The 17,097-nt window shown below is 32.5% G+C and overlaps 1 protein-coding gene across 1 annotated transcript in view; it reads left to right on the top strand.

Moving 5' to 3' along the window:
- LOC123523216 (uncharacterized) overlaps window positions 1–17,097 on the top strand; it is a 197,073-nt gene that overhangs the window by 96,230 nt on the left and 83,746 nt on the right. The window contains 26 exon segments of the mRNA XM_053541968.1: window positions 46–295; window positions 744–913; window positions 1,280–1,444; window positions 1,721–1,927; window positions 2,949–2,991; window positions 3,657–3,820; window positions 4,206–4,367; window positions 4,755–5,013; window positions 5,339–5,502; window positions 5,699–5,869; window positions 6,100–6,352; window positions 6,556–6,719; window positions 6,936–7,091; window positions 8,908–9,117; window positions 9,465–9,507; window positions 9,661–9,824; window positions 10,001–10,174; window positions 10,399–10,608; window positions 11,228–11,270; window positions 11,525–11,688; window positions 12,444–12,617; window positions 13,033–13,242; window positions 13,531–13,573; window positions 13,773–13,933; window positions 14,208–14,243; window positions 16,306–16,470. Coding sequence (XP_053397943.1) covers window positions 46–295; window positions 744–913; window positions 1,280–1,444; window positions 1,721–1,927; window positions 2,949–2,991; window positions 3,657–3,820; window positions 4,206–4,367; window positions 4,755–5,013; window positions 5,339–5,502; window positions 5,699–5,869; window positions 6,100–6,352; window positions 6,556–6,719; window positions 6,936–7,091; window positions 8,908–9,117; window positions 9,465–9,507; window positions 9,661–9,824; window positions 10,001–10,174; window positions 10,399–10,608; window positions 11,228–11,270; window positions 11,525–11,688; window positions 12,444–12,617; window positions 13,033–13,242; window positions 13,531–13,573; window positions 13,773–13,933; window positions 14,208–14,243; window positions 16,306–16,470 — 4,125 coding nt within the window.

Below are 17,097 nucleotides of genomic sequence, written 5' to 3'. Positions count from 1 at the left end.
TAGTTATTCATTACATAGTGTCTTACGAACCGTCAATCATTTCAGTGTGCGCCTTAAGTCAACACATTGCCAGCCTTCCGAATCAGTTGAGCTGCTACTTATCCACTTGCAATAACGTAAAATGCTGTCTATCTGTCGAACCTATCGCAAGAAATTTTGAAATAGGTTTAAGTGTGGATCCCTGTCAACAGCTAATATCAATTGAGATAGAGGAGTTCAAAGTTCAGATGGCCATTAATGATTATGAATTGAACAAAAAGCATGACGTATATTTGAAAGGCATTATAAGAATAACGTAAGTACTACTACTAGTATTTGACATTCGAAAGATGTATGAGAGCATTGTGCTATCATGTGTAATGTTGTTTATTTATCACTTAGTCAAGGATTTGCATTGGTTATCGTCTGACTTTCCGCGGTTCAGATTGGTGTTAGCCCGAGTGCTTAGATATCCAAGCACTTGAAAACTTGTTCATGGTAAATTTTGATAAGCGTCCACGGTAAAGCCCTGTTTATTTTCATTCTGGCATGATAATGGAAATGTTTTGATCAAATGGTTCTCATTTTTATTAATACTAGTAGTAATGAACCGAATATGAATGCGGTAGTTTTACATCATAATTGACTTTATAATGTTCTCTGACCGGTCTGCACATCAAATGATGCAGCATGTATCGGTGTTGGAACATATTGACAAGTTTGGATACTTTAAATCATGTAAGACCTTCAAAACTGTTTTACAGGTTTGTGTTAGAAAACTTGGATGGACAAAATGCATTTGTATTGTCTCTTGGTGTCAAGGCATGTCTTGATTCAAACATCTCCTGCTTCTTTGCGTGGACAATTTTTAACAAAGTGAAATTTTCCAAACGATTTTGCGACTACACGGCGATGAGTACTTTTCCTATAGAAGGTGCTTTGCATTTACTCTAAGTTTTAAAACACAACTACTTTAAAGCTCCATATTTCTTTTAATTTTATGTTAGAAATAGATAGAGCAGCTATCCGAATGCAGAATATGCATTACTACATGGTTAGAGAGGTACTAGTTTTAATATTTCACATAAGCCTGTATAGTTCGAGTCGAGAGAGATTAATCGAAAACAATTGATTTAGTAATACTTTTTACTATGTTAACCAATAGATCAATTTCAAGCGAAATCAATAAAAGTTAACAAGAAATTAGTATATTTTATATTCAAAAGAAACACTGTGGCAGTCACATGATAAACATAGTCATAATGATTTCCTAAAATGTTAACATTATGTTTACTTTCAGACTTTTCTCTATTAGAATGGAAACTACGCAATGACATTCCAATAGACTTACCCCTCAAACGTCCTTTCTCTGATATACTCATGGAAGACTTGGGTTTATCTTCATATCTAACTGAAAGCCCATGCAACGTGAACCACACTAACTACAATGAGGGGTGGATAAATAGTAAACAATGGTTTTATTTATAAAAAAGACAAATGATAAAACTTTCTACTCAATGTTTTGTCTTACTCAGAAATAGATATGAATCATCTCTGCTTTGTGCATAACATACAACACGCATATGATGACCCTTATTGCAATAATTTCTGTGAAGAATGAAAAAGTCACTATTTCCTTTTTATTTAGTTCAATACATTAAGCATACTGTGTATTGTAAAATATTATTTGTGTTGTAACAATACCGATAAAATCTATGAACTTACATAATTCGCATTCCAGATTGTCCATACATAAAGACACAACCTCTGCCAAATGTCATATCTTGTACGTTAGACGACACATGTTCCAAACTACAATGCTGCATATCGGTAAACGCTATTAACAGAAATGTTAGATTCGGGTACGACATTGATGTCTGCGACCCTGCAGTAGAAGTTAGCATTGAAAATCTACAGATGAAAAGATCTTTCTTTGACATTTCTTGGGGTACTGATTCTTTTAATTAAGATATTGTATTTAAATAAGTTGACAAAGTTATTTCTTAATGCAGTCACTATCTGAATTCACGAACGTTTTGACCTGTTTACGTGATGTGTTAATACTTTTTAACATTTGTTTCCAGAGTACACTGAATTGCCTACAAAAGACACTATTTTTTATTTCTGCAGAACCTTCTTGTAGTATATGAGTAAAGCGTTTGATATATATATATAAAGTAAGACCTAATTTGTGCGGGTAATTATAAAAAAATATCATGCATGATTCACGATAATTTGAGAGAAAGTCATGACTGTTCGACATGTTATGGGTAAAATATAATATGTGAGATTAATAATGATGACATTCTCCTTTCGTATAACTGGTGGATCTGGAATTCACCTTTAAGTTAACAGAATATAGATTATTTTTTCAACTCTGACATTCCTTTCAAATCAACGCACATGTTGGATGATGTTATAACACATTTTGTCATTTCAAATTTCTTCAGTCAAAGGGTTCACTTTATACTTTTTCTCGAACCTTTGGCAAACCTCATAAATTTAAGAAAACAAATGTGATTAGTGTTTGCTGATCTGCTCAGTGTGCCTGTTTAAAATGATTATTTTGACGACCTTTACGGCCTTTTGTGTTTTTTTAATTAGAGCAAAGATGGTTACAAGGTGACTATGCTCGTGTATCAGTTGAAAGTACGAATTGTATGGCATTTTGTGTCTTTCATTTGAACTATTGGTGTCACGTGAAGGATATCCACATGTTATAGGCCATTTAATGAGCTATATTGGGTCAAAAAACAAAATTTAAAAAGGCCTAGTTTTTCAGAGTTATATTAAACATTAAACATTAATATAATTATTTATATTCAACAAGTATACATGCACATTTTGAAATTCGATCTGGTGTTTACATGTAGTACAATTAAAAATATACTTTCATTTGGAGTTTCACCAGATTCACACACAAAACAAGCATTATTTACAGTAATGTAACACGTGTTTTTTTTTCTCAGGAAAGAGTAAACAATTGAATTTTGGCGGCATGGTGCGTTTAGAGTAAGTACTAAGTAAAACTTCGATACTCTGTAGGATTTCAGCAACGACAGTTTATTTTCTGTGAAGTTTACTTCAAAGCATGGATATACCCTAAAAATTGTTTTTGCATTAAATTTGAGGCTTTTATTTACTATAAATGTACAACAATATATCAGATCCGAAGGAAAATTTCAAAGCTGATATAAATGTCATGTAGGAATTAGATAATTAAATATGCTAAATGTAGAACGAAACGAAATAAGGAAATAAAGAAACATTTCTAGGGACTTGGACTCTACGAAATGACTTTTGCCAGTACCTCCATCTAATCCGACTAGCTTATTTGCTATTATCGCTATTGAACAGTTTAGATGAAAAGCATTGAGATAATTACTTACTAATAATATAAGTATGTTCTAATTGTTGTTGTATCAATTATCATCTAATGGACCCATACTTGCGCGTAAGGTACGCTGTAAGAAAGACTGGCTTAACAGGATATGAACAACAGTCGTGTTTCGTAGATCATAACAAAAAATAAATTATATCAAATTTAAAAGGTCGTCGAATAAAAATAATATTTGGTTTAAAATTGCAAAACTGTATTATATAGATGCTTTGTTTGTAATTCGGATCAAAAGATATAATTGTGGTTTTGATTGATGTTTCTGTCGTTTTCCTTGTAGCTTTGTATTTTTTAATCTACAAAATGAAAACATGGTCATGACTAGTGCATCAGTCAGTGTTTGTTTTGAATCGACATCAAACTGTGCTTTGCAGACAGAGATATTTGATAATTTGCTTTTTCCAAAAGAAGAATGCAACTGGAAAAGAGATTTCGTCATCAATGGTAATCATAATTGTTGTCACTCGTTAGTTTATTTGATATACGTATTTTTACAAAAGTAAGCGACGAACAAAATTGACTTTGACCCGAATTGGACCTCTGCAAGGAAACTCCGATACTAAGCAGTGTCAGCATACATTATAGGTATTATTATCACTGATAACAATCACAGAAAAATTAAGTAGAATTTAAACAACAATCAGTTGTCTTTAAAGTAATCAACTGAGATAGATGGGACGTGTAGCACATTTGAACATCAATTTGTAGGATATTTGCAAACAAAATGTTTAAATACCCATATAGAAAAGTGCGAACAAATAGCTTGCATTGAACATGAATGTTTAAAAGATCTATCTTAAACTACATTTTATTTTCATTTTGATTTCAGATTTTTCCTTGCAGCAATGGATATCACGAGAGGGTCTCACACACGGCACCCCCTTGGATAAATACTATACGGCAAAATTGTTTGAAACACTCAACCTTTCTCCGTTTTTGTTGAAAGAATCTTGCATAAATGATGCACTCAGTAACATATCATGGACATCTGGTAAAAATGTTCATATTACAATAAGACAAACTTCAATCATAGTTTCTGCCCTTCACGTTCTGCTTAGTTTAAATCATAGATACCCACTTCGTATTTCATATGTAGGACCAGTTAAGACGCCATATTTTAAGAAAAACAAAGGGTCTAGATTATAAATATATATATAATCTAGACCCTTTGTTTTTATATATAGCGGGGAAAAAAGATTGAAGGAAATGCCTTTTTTTGATATTACATGGTTTTATTCAGTAAAATTACAAGTTAAAAATCTCAACCGGTATATTATCCGTATTGTTCAACAACAGTACATTTTGTATATATATAGAGAAAGAAAATTTAAGTGTCGGAAATTCGTATGCACAACTTGTGTTTTTGCTTTTATTGCAGCTTGTCCCCGGAGTCTCGGTGAAGGTATGAACAAACTGTCAAACAACATTAATTGTATTATTGGACAGAGCTGTACTGATATTGAGTGTTGCATTAGAGTAGAAACACTTGGTAGAACATTTAGAACTCAAGTTAACATTGACTCTTGTGCATATCAAATAACATTTTCTATCGAAAACTACAAACACACTAAACAACTGTTTAATTACACATGGGGAGATCCGGAACACATCTGGCTGTATGGAGTTTTTCGAATGAGGTATTGCTTTCCCTTTTTCTAAAATGTATTAAACTTTTTAAAGATTTAGTATTTAAGCATTCAGTCCTATTCCAAGAAGCATCGAACGTGCTATGCAATGTTACATGTTTTACCTCATATACTTTTTTAACCTGACATTTGTGTGTAAATTGAATAAAGTCTAATTTTGGCCGTAATCCATTGTTATATTAATTGTTTTCATATAAGCTTATGAAGAATTATACACATGAAATAAGTAATATACATCAAGGACCAAATATGTTCCGTTCTCTACAGTTCGTCTCTTTTTATAGTACACACTTAAATATTTAATCGTTTATTGAAGTGTGTCTGTGTATAACCTTGGTGGAGAAGGCAAATTTATTGTCAGCCTGAATATTAGTGTGTGTCTGGAGACAAATGCAGCATGTCATATCCACGAACAAGTTCTCGAAAATGCGGTGCTACCAAAAATTGATTGTGCATGGGATGCAGAATTTGCCAACAGAGGTAATCATTTCACTTCAAAAAGTCATATTCAATGTATGGTTCTCAACTCCTAGTTATGTCGCAGGCTATTATCATTTTAGAGTGTTCCTTTTAATTATTTTACATCAGTTCTCTCATTTATGTTTATAAATTTATAATTTACAATTCACTAAATTCGGGTTTTGTAATCTAAAACAATTCAATCTGCATTTTACAGATTTCGATTTGGATGCATGGTATTCAACTCATGGACTGTCCCGGGGAGACGATTTGACAGAAAAATACATACACATATTATATAATGATCTCAATTTGTCGCCATATATTGCGGAATCGTGTTCGATTGACAAAGAAACATTAAATAATTCCATAACCGGCTGGATTGATGGTAAAATATAAAAGAATATTTTATGTATCTTGTTTTGAATAAGAAGTATGACATTCTTCATTTATTCCAAACTTTATGATAATAATTTGGTGCCACAATGCATGTACCAATGTTATGGTGATCCAAATATAAGTTTTCAATATTAATGCCAAATCGCCGAACGTAAACTTAATAAAAATTAAAAATGTAAATGACCAGCTTGAATAAAATCTGTTTATTTTTCTTTTAAGAATGTGAATATGATATTGATTTACCACAACTGCCGGAATCTACAAGTTGTCGAATCCCATCGTTTTGTACTGGCTTAGAATGTTGCACGGGAGTAAACGTCCTTCGTAGAAATGTCAAGACGTTCATATATGTACATACGTGCTTAAATCGCCTTGAAGTTGGTATAGAAAAGATGAAATACTCTATTGACCTGAATGGTTTTCCTTACGGGTCAGAGAAAATTGTCAGTTTACAAGGTGTTTTCAAACTACGGTATTTATTTGTACTCTTTGCTTTTTTATATTTTTTTATATGCGCAAAAGTAGTTCAATGAGTGTGTACATGTATTTAGCCTTTATAGAATTTAAACGGTTTCGGACTTATAGATTTAATTAATTTACATGATGTTGTATCATCAAAATGTTTGTCACAGAACTGTAGATATAATGTATATTTTAAGTATACATCAACTGCAGATTTGCTATAGAAGACTTCAAAAATGAGGGAGCTTTGATGATAACGATGGACCTCAGTATTTGTTTCTCTGTTAAGAAGACTTGTATTGAGAACATAAGTATTTTGAAAAATACGAAAGTTCGAAAACCGGTGTGTGAAACGAATAGCGGGTACAAAATTATAGGTATATATTTTACACTATATTTCAGTATTTGAATTATGTTTTAACTACTAAGTAATTGTTATCAATATTTTGTTTAAGCTATGAAGATGTCTTGTTATTTCAATTTTATTAAATGTATGAATATATTTATTACTTATACATGTAAGTACATACCATACTTATTTGTCTAAGGAAGGTAAAAGTTTAGATGATATTTGAAAGCCTTTTTTGTTTAAGATTTCTCGATGAATGACTGGCTAGCAAGCAAAGGGCTTACAGCTGGCAAAATAGATGCTCTTACTCTTTCCGTGTTGTATGAAGACCTCGGAATAACAGCCTATCTCAAGGACGAAGCCTGTAATATTCCACTTCAGAATCAAACTTGGAAAAAAGGTTTTAATATTACAAGTTGTTTGTGTATTTACTTACAAAATCAAGTTAGTAGATAGGAAACTTATATTAATCTTTTAAAAACTTTTTCTATGAACGTGGGCCATAGTAATGGAATACCGGGTCGACTGGAGTACTAAAAATTATAAGCAATAAAATATTTAGGCAATTATGTCCGTTCTGTAAAATGTGCCATAAAAAGTGTGCTGTCTTTGTTTATGGGTTGTCCTTGTAAGGCTGATCGATCGAGTGCTCGTCTGACAGAGGTCTACTTCATTTCATATATATGGTAAATATAAATGCGATCAATTATATTTTCAATATGCAAACAAGGACATAAATCCAATAGTGAAAAGCATGTTCCAATAATGCAGTCTCCTCACACAGTTAAAAATAATAATATTGTATGCATGATACATATGCGCACAAAATACATTGACCAAATAAAGCTTGCACTATACTACTTATGTCCAGACGTTACGCGTCGCATCGTAGAAAGGATAATGGATACCATTCAATTTTGCTACACGTGTAATAGAATTAACCGAGCGGTAGTGGAAGTGAGGGGTGCTCATTGTATAGTTCTTTACTTCTGATGAACAGTCTCAGTCAAACCGAGTCAACTGTTTCCTTTTTTTAGTTGCGTTTTGTGCTTCAAAACAATATTCTTATAGAATTTATGAACAATCATAAAAACAGTCTATAAGTACCGTATGGCGGCTGTAACGGTCTCCCCGTACTTGAACGTTGTAATATTTTCTGGGCATAAGGGATAAAGAAATACATTAGATTTTACATTTATTTCATCCTGAAGCTATTTCAGGAATCATCTGTATCCTACATACCTCAGTCGAGTTATCAAACCAAATGAATTAAAACTAATAATATCAGGGCGTGTCATTGCTGAAAGAAATACTCAAATCCTTTTCAGTATGTATGTCAATGAAATGGGAACATATGAGAACAATTTTTATCTTTTGCCATTTCTTGTCTTGAAATTCCCCAGACTAGCAAGGCCAAAAATCGATTAAAAACAGCCACGTTGAAAGAATGCATGTCTCTTTTAACTAGTGTATGCTGAGTATATACATCTGAAATCTATACAACGACATGGACAAAGCAAACTATATAGAGAGCAAAGACAACACAAACAGATAATGAACACCTACTTCGACCGGTCAGTCCTTGAGGAGTTTAAATCGGTTAATGGTGCCCCGAACCTCAGTCGCAATGCAACCATTTTTGGAAGTAACATGATAGTAGAAATAATATGTAATCCCCACTAGGTGATCCCATGGTAAGAAAAGGCAGGGTTCTTACAAAATTGCTTGTGTAAATTTATATAACGAACCATACCTATATCCATTTGATGTCTTTGCAGGGCATCAAGAGAAAAGGGCCTGACGAAACATACACAACATTATTGTCCCTATAACATTAAAAATGTATATATATGGTATATCACAACAACAATAAATTCTGTAAGAATAGTATATGTTCTAAATTATCTACTAGGACTTCCTACGTTTTTTAATAAACTATATAGCTAGTTAGTTTTCCTGGTGTAAGTAATTCTTTCTCAGTTGATTGATATATTCTTTCAATTTGTTAAGATAAAATCATAGTCATACTTAAACCAAATTTCTTCAGGAAACTATATATATAAACTCTTAATGTAAAAAAATAAAATAGAAGGGATGTCGTAAGCGTCTTTTTTCATTGTTCTTTTGAAATGTGTAAACTGTGTTGGTGATATGCTTTAATTCCTCCGCTTGACCTCCAACGCAAAGCACCGCTAATAAGATTTTAAATTCTACAGAATGTCCACTAGATGTAGCATTACTAGAGTTGACAGGTGATGTGTTGTGCACTCTCGGTACCTCATGCAATGCAGTTGATTGTTGTATCAGTTCGCAACTCCTTCAACGTAATTTTGCTGCGCATCTACGAGTTGACCAGTGTAAAATGGTTATTGCAGTAGCTATAGAAAAACTACAATTTGAAATACCACTACTTGATTATGATTGGGGTAATGTTTCTCTTGTATTCAATTAATATTACGTTAACTTATTACGTGTGTTTTGATTTCAAACTTTTCTTTTTCTTTCTTTAATTATTAATATCCAAAATGTGTTCTATTAGTGCTTTTATTTTCGCCGTTAACCTTATTAGTGTTACAGAATTTAGTATCAGTACTCACTTGATCTCAGTGAATGAATTAAAACACTGTATCGTCTATCAAGTGGTCACAGAAAACTTAGTCTCGCCCGATGATCGACCCTACGATTCGCGCTTCTCCCCAATGAGATACGCAGGCGGCTTTGTATGTTTGTTTGTATACGTTACTGTAACACATCACAATGTTATATTTTGCAGGATCGGCACAAAGTCTAGAACTATTTGGAGTAATTAGAATGAGGTAATATATTTTAGTGTTTCAAATCAACATAAAGACTGGCTGTTTCATAGATTTCACTTACCTGCAAATTAATTTTAAATGATTTTTCTTAATCTTAATACCTTATGTAAATTATATCTCCTTACTATCATAAGGAATATCATTCGTTTATAGATATTCGGTCGATGATCTTCATAGTGCTGGAATGTTTCTTGTAAATCTGGAAGTGGCTATCTGCTTGGAGTCCAACAAGCAATGCGAACCAGTTGTTTCCGTATTCAACAACACTCTTATTGGAAAGGTTCCCTGTGACTTGGACCCTGGATTTGTTCTCCCGAGTAAGTAATATATGGAAATACAAACACAACTCAGAAAATTATAAAGACTATATACCAATAATAAAGCTAAAACTCATATATTGTACAACTAACCATAAAAAGTGTTTTTCAAATTACATATGACATTTAGGTGTTTAAGGTCGATTTCGTCACTGAATGTTTTATTAAAACTGCAGATTTTTCACTCTCGTCCTGGCTTACGACGAAGGGCTATCCATTCAGCAGCTACCTCGGAGATGAAATAACATCAGAACTACTTGAAGTTCTCGGCGTTATCGGATATCTGAACGAGGCACAGTGTGACAGGAAATCGTCAATATATAACCCATCAGCATATGGATGGAAGAAGAGTTAGAATTTATTGTATCTGATGTATTTAACATTGTATTGTGTAACTTTCCTTATGTTAACTTATATTTGTCAAGTAATAAGGTACATATCGTTATGCTAATATTAATATCTAAATGAACAATTATATTAACATGAATCTACTGTATCATGGCATTTTACGTATTGCATTATAATGCAATAGTCTAATACATATTTTCATGCATATATTGTCTCCATTGCATAGGTTGTTCTCTCGGAGTGAATGTTAGTCCTTTGTCAAATATACTTACCTGTGACCTGCAAGAATCGTGTTCTGCCGTGGACTGCTGCATGGATGTGTATTTATTGGAAAAATCGTTCAACTTCAAATTTAGCCTCGATCCATGTTCAAATAAGATAGAAGTCGGTATTGAAAGACTCGTGTATAACATTCCGTTAGACGACTACAAATACGGTGCGTACATTTTTTATAACTATTTATTATATGACATTTTTTACATATTATTTTTAGTTGTATAATCATACTTAGATTTGACATTTTAGATCACATAGACGTTACATGTATTAGTTCATATCAATTTCAGTATTTCACTTAACTCATAATTATGTTTGATAAACATTTAATGTAACTTTTATGATTTAGTATAACACTAAAGGATATTATACAATGATACGCTATGATTTATTCAGCTATAACATTGAATATGTATAGTTTGATAAATATGGTCACCAACGGGAAAAATAATAGCCCATTTCAATCGAGCATTTCTAACCTGAATCGCACAACTTGTCAAATGGGTTCCATGCATATTGGATAATTGGTTATGCATCTGCAATCGCACATGTCCCTATTCTCAATGTGTCTGATCAAATGTTTTCAGCAACGTTACAAAGGTAATTGTATTTTACTCGTTCATTACGATGTTATGATTCTATACATAGCGACAGTGATAACATGTGCAATATTTTTTTTCTAGTGCTAGTGGCCGTTAATAAAATGAGGTTACAGTAAATTAAAAAATGACATGTTTAGACTACATTGCTTAATAGGAATAAAAATTGTATTATTTTAGGGACAGAATCACGGTTTTGCTTATATGGAGTTATGTGTATGGAGTAAGTTCTTCTCTTCTACTCAAAGCATGGATTGAAATATAACTATTTATTTGATAAGAAATTTCCTTGTGCTATACCAAGTAGATCTAGACATTTTGTCATCATCATTTAAAATTGCACAATTATTCATAAATACAGTACATCTTTGCAACTAGTATTTACCTAAATAGTCATAAATTGTAACTTATATAGAATAAATCCTTCAACAGAACTTTACAGATGTAATGAGCATTTCAGATGGATCCATATTTCAGTTATTCCATAAAGGACCTGTTTTGGTCACAGATTTATGTTGTCGATCTGAAATTGAGCGTTTGCTTCGGTTTGTCGAAACCCTGCCACATTGAAAGTCAAATCTTTAAGTCAACAGTTTTGCCTAAAACGATCTGCAACTGGGAAGATGCGAATTCAATGCAAAGTAATTATTATATGTTTTGATACACCAATTATTTCATGACAAAAATAATGTACTTGAAATGATTGGTTAAATCTTGATCAAGTTTTATTGTTTTATATTTATTTTTACCTCCTTCGTACGCTAGTATTCAGTAAAACGTGAACAATGTCGGAAATAATATTGTAACTTTTCACTTAATAAAAAAATGAAGGAAATGGTATGTTGGTAGTGGAGAATGTATATCGTACAGATTTACAAACTTATAGACAAAGTATCTGGCAAACACTTTACATAATACTAATTCGAAGAAACATCGTACCACTCCGCGAGAAGAAAACACTAACTTAATGCAATATTCAGTAAGCATTAGAGACAAAGAAAATGATTAAACACATAAAAGTAAAATTATTTACGGCTAACCAGATGCAATAGTGTATATCCTATGTCATATATAATGAATTGTAAAATTATGCAATAGTAATATTTGTTGTTATTCTAATTAATATATGGGGTTGGCGGGTTATAGAGTGAGCATACGCTGTTTTGGAAGGCTGCGTTTTGGGAATGTTGCTATTTGCTTTTAATATACTATGATATAAAGATAAATTGATCATTTATTGCATCAAATTCATCACATAAAAAGAACAATAGCTTTATTTTCATGTACGTGTATTGTCAAAATTAAATGTAAGAAATAATGTATTAAAGGTTTGAGTTTATAGTATTTTCAAATGTAATACCTTTAATATTCGTATTTGAATATTAACCATTTTCAGACTTCACATTAAGTGATTGGTATTCTCAGCGGGGAGTTCAAGAAATGACACAGTTTCCTTCCTACCTAGCTACAGTTTTCGAAAACGATATTGGACTCTCTATGTATCTCAATGATGAAATATGTAGCAGGGAACTTTCACCACATCTGTCGAACTCTTCGGAATGTTCGTCAGGTAAAGCAAAACTGACTTAATCTGTCTAATGATATAATGTTTTAATTGGCTATAGCAAATAGCAGAAGGCAGAATATAATGCAAACTATAATAAAATATACATATTTCGAATGGATAATTGATGCAGTAATGACGTCATCTGTAATGCAGAGTTTAGTCATACAAACATCTGTTAGTTAGTAAAACAGACTGTACAAATACAGCCGTCAACGATAAACTTCAATGATTGTATGCTTAGTTCAAATAATTTTGTTTAAATGCAAATCCAAGTGGTCTAGGGACATTTAAATGATAAAATCAAATTTTTCAACCAACAAGCTCTATAATAGTTTATTTTCAAAAAATATGAATTTGAATTGAGATCACGTCCGCAATCAACAAATGCAAGACTATTAGATTTTCTTTTTTTTTCAAGATTGCCCGCTGCCGATACATACTTCGGTTGAAAATACTGACATGTCGTGTTATATTCGGGATTATTGCACATCTGCTGACGTCTGTCTATATGTACCATTGATTAACAGAAATATCCACGCTTACCTTCGACTTCATGCTTGTGATTCGATGTTGGACGTCGGAATTGAACAGTTCAAATTTTCAGTCGCACTCTTTGACTTTGAATTTGGTATATGTTCTTGTAGATTAGAAAATGATATGAAGATATTATGTTGATATTAAGTTAATCTTAAACTGGTATTCTTAATGCTTTTGCCGTAAGATATGTGTTCAAGCACTCTTCTACTTACAACATTCAAAAAATTAGTCGAAGTATTGATTTTGTAACACTCGGCGACGGATGCATTTTTCTAAAATGCATTTTAACTGAAACTTTATTTTGTTTTTGTACCGTATGTGGGTGTAACCGGCTGTTTGTAATCGCTTATACTAACATGCTTACATTTTGTATTTTAAGGAAACTCTATTGGAATTAATCTTAAGGATATTTTCAAACTGACGTGAGTACGTTTTAAATGTATTGTGTTCTTTTTTATGTTTCATTACATTCACTAAATTAACCAGGCACTAAAAATGAATTATAAAATGTTTATTAGAAGTGCTCTTTATTATAAACAAATTATTCTCTAAATTTTTACCACGTACCAGCAATTAGTATTATAAAATTAAAAGTATGAGCTTATGGCGTTATATTTCCAGGTTCCGAATCGACGACCTAATAAAGAAAGGAGTATTTGTTGTAGATCTTGAATTCAGTGTCTGCATTAAAAACTCAAGTTGTGAGAAAACATACATCATATTCGACCGTACAGAGCTGCCGAAATTACCATGTGCATGGGATTTAGGTTTTAAAAATAAGTGTAAGTTTACATTGTTTTACTTGATTTACCTACATTGTGCACTCCTTTTATGCACACTATTATCTGTTTTCAATATACACATCGTAGATATTTTTAATGAAACGTGTTTAATAATAAAGTTATCTTTCTCTAAGGGGCAGATATTATCGAAATGAAGAAACATTCCAAGGAGGGCGTAAATATGTGTTGGATTTAAACATCAGTGCTTGTTTTGAAAGTGAAAGTGAATGCGAATATTCTGTACCCGTTTTCAACAAAACTATACTCCCTAAAGTGAAATGTGATTGGTTCAACGGATTCACCGACGCCGGTAGGTATAATAACTTGATGTCAAATGTAAGATGCATTTACGAATTGGATATATATGCAAATGTTGTAATTAATTCAATATATCTGGTGCCAGACATGCTATATTTGTTTAGAAATAGGGAAACCCTTCCTTCCCCAAGGGATAATTTAAGATCCTACATGTCTACAAGCACAATGTCTGTAGAGCACATTTATGAATTCTGCCATCTGACGATTGGGTTCTTCATAATTTACTGCATGTTTTATACGTTACCACAAAGATTTTATACTGATAAAAAATCAAAATAGAAATAGCCAATGTCATGTGTAATTTTGATCAATAATTTGTACAGAGTACAACTGCTGTTATTTTTTAATTCCAAATCTGTCATTTAATGCTCTTATTTACGTTACAATACCTTTTATGAATATAAATGCAACGTATTTCAAAGGTCTAATTGGCGAAATGTCAGCAGATAAGACTTAACATGTGTTTTAACATATTTTATATCAGTTAGTGTGTAACAGTTGTGAAACATGTACGTGACTGACTTACTATATACATTACTTAAACCTAAAATATTATCTTAATCATTTTTAATGACCAGATTGAATATATTAGTCTTCTTATGATGTTCAGTCTTCGAGAATGAACATATTCATATTACCCGAACTTGACCAAAGTTAATTTAAAATGAATGAAGCTCTCTGTTGACATATTAATTTACATAATTATACGTTACAAAATATATGTTAGTTATTCGATAACCTTTGCATGATGATGATAATTGATGCGACATATCAATATTTCTTCATAATTTTCAGTTCACTTGGTAATTTATAATTATGTATATGATAAATATAAGATCTGCGGTGTAGAATGACTACAATAGTTTTCTGTATAAAGTTTGCTTTATCAGTTTGATATTTTGTTATGTCACAGTCGCTTACGTATCGCCACGCGTTTAAAACCAATCTCTGACTACTGCGTCAAACAGTCGGCTCTTTGGCTCAGTTGTCAGAGCATTGTCCTTCCACCCATGCGACCCGGGTTCGAATCCCAGCAGAGGTAATTGGGATTTTTCATGATAAAATTCTCCTTTCTTTCATTTCTGTTACGCTCTGAAATGCGTAAGATGGGGGCTCATCCGGGATCGGACTTTACCTTGTGCCTAAAATGGCACTCTCTATGTCAAATTGGCATTCACGTCATAATAAATGATGACTTTTTGAAGAGGGGAAGTGTTACGGTCGCTTACGTATCGCCACGCATTTAAAACCAATCTCTGACTACTGCGTCAGGAAGTCGACTCTTTGACTCAGTGGTTAGACCATTGGATTTCCACCCATGCGACCCGGGTTCGAATCCCAGCAGAGTCCATTGGGATTTTTCATTATAAAATTCTCCATTCTTTCATTTCTGTTACGCTTTGAAATGCGTAAGAGTTACAATCACTGTGTCTACATGTATAGCAAAATGCATCCACTTAGTGACAAATTACTTTACAAACATTTTAATTGATGATCGGTATGGTGGGATTGACATATCCGCACGCACCATTATTCTTGTTCTGAACGTTTGTAGCACGACCTTCATTTTTTCCCAGAATGCAATACAGATGTCTGTTGATGCCACTGTATGCTGCATGTCCAAACATTTCACAAACAAGCTTCTCCGTGCCTGTATAGAATTCACCAGAACACTGATGTATAATTTATGTATAATTTTATGTTTGGCCTACATGTATCCTGTTCATTTCCTCTAGATTCGTCCGTGTTTTTTTATTCATATACAATCAAAAGCAAAGTAGTAAGGTATCCTGGAATCATATCTCTGAGTACGTACTGTCAGAAAATTATAGTATAGAAAAATCTCTAGGGGGAGGGTGTGGTAGGGTATAATTGACAGCTCAATGTATATTTCTAATCACCGCGTACACAGAAATTAATTTATAGCTTATTAATCTGAAAGAAGTGTCTCACAAGAAAAACTGTTAAAATAATGCAGTGTTTTAAATACTTGATATATTTTCCATACCCTTGATATGTTCCCTGTACTAATACTGATTTTTTTTTATCTATAGAATTTTCACTTGAAAAATGGAAAGGAGAAAACGATGTCAGCAATAACGCACAACTTTCGCCAAATCAGTTTGATATATTGGCGAATGATTTAGGAATAAGTCAGTATCTGCAAGAGAAAGAATGTGCATTTTCACCTAACAAGTCTCTCAACGGATGGAATAACAGTACGATTACCTACTTTATACGTTTTTTCATAAGCCATGTTTGTATAATAATGTTTCTAGGTGTTTCGACCAAATTATCTGTTTGGCAGAGCTCTAAATTGAATATTAAAATAGTAAATCATAATCGCTGGCGTATATCTTGAATTTATACATATTATTAATATAATGCATATTACTATAATAATTATTTCATGAGAATTAGGTTTTAGTTAAATGTTATCGTTATGTGTCACAAACAAATTCAATAAACAAATAAGAATTCCAATCTTAGCAGTCTTTGCCTCAAGTAAATCTGATTGGTTAAAGATATACGATATTAATTCGAAATTAAGTATGACGTGTTTCTGTACGTATCTTGTATGGACATATCTATCCTCTTGGTTTTAGTGTGTCCACTGAATATCAATTTACCGGCATTACCTAACAACACGATGTGTGCGATTGGTCCCTCATGTTTGACTGTCGACTGCTGCTACTTTATTCTTGCTCTTAACCGAAGCTTCAGTTACTCCTTACATATTGACGACTGTAACTACCAGATAACAGCGAGCATTGAAAACTTGATTTTAGAAAGGAAGCTCTCTGCATTTGAATTCGGTAATTTAGATCATTCATTCAATCTGTGTA

Source organism: Mercenaria mercenaria, chromosome 1 (genome assembly GCF_021730395.1).
Source record: "Mercenaria mercenaria strain notata chromosome 1, MADL_Memer_1, whole genome shotgun sequence".
NCBI lineage: Eukaryota > Metazoa > Mollusca > Bivalvia > Venerida > Veneridae > Mercenaria > Mercenaria mercenaria.
The sequence above is the reverse complement of the archived record's forward strand: the minus strand, read 5'-3'. Positions and strand labels throughout refer to the sequence as shown.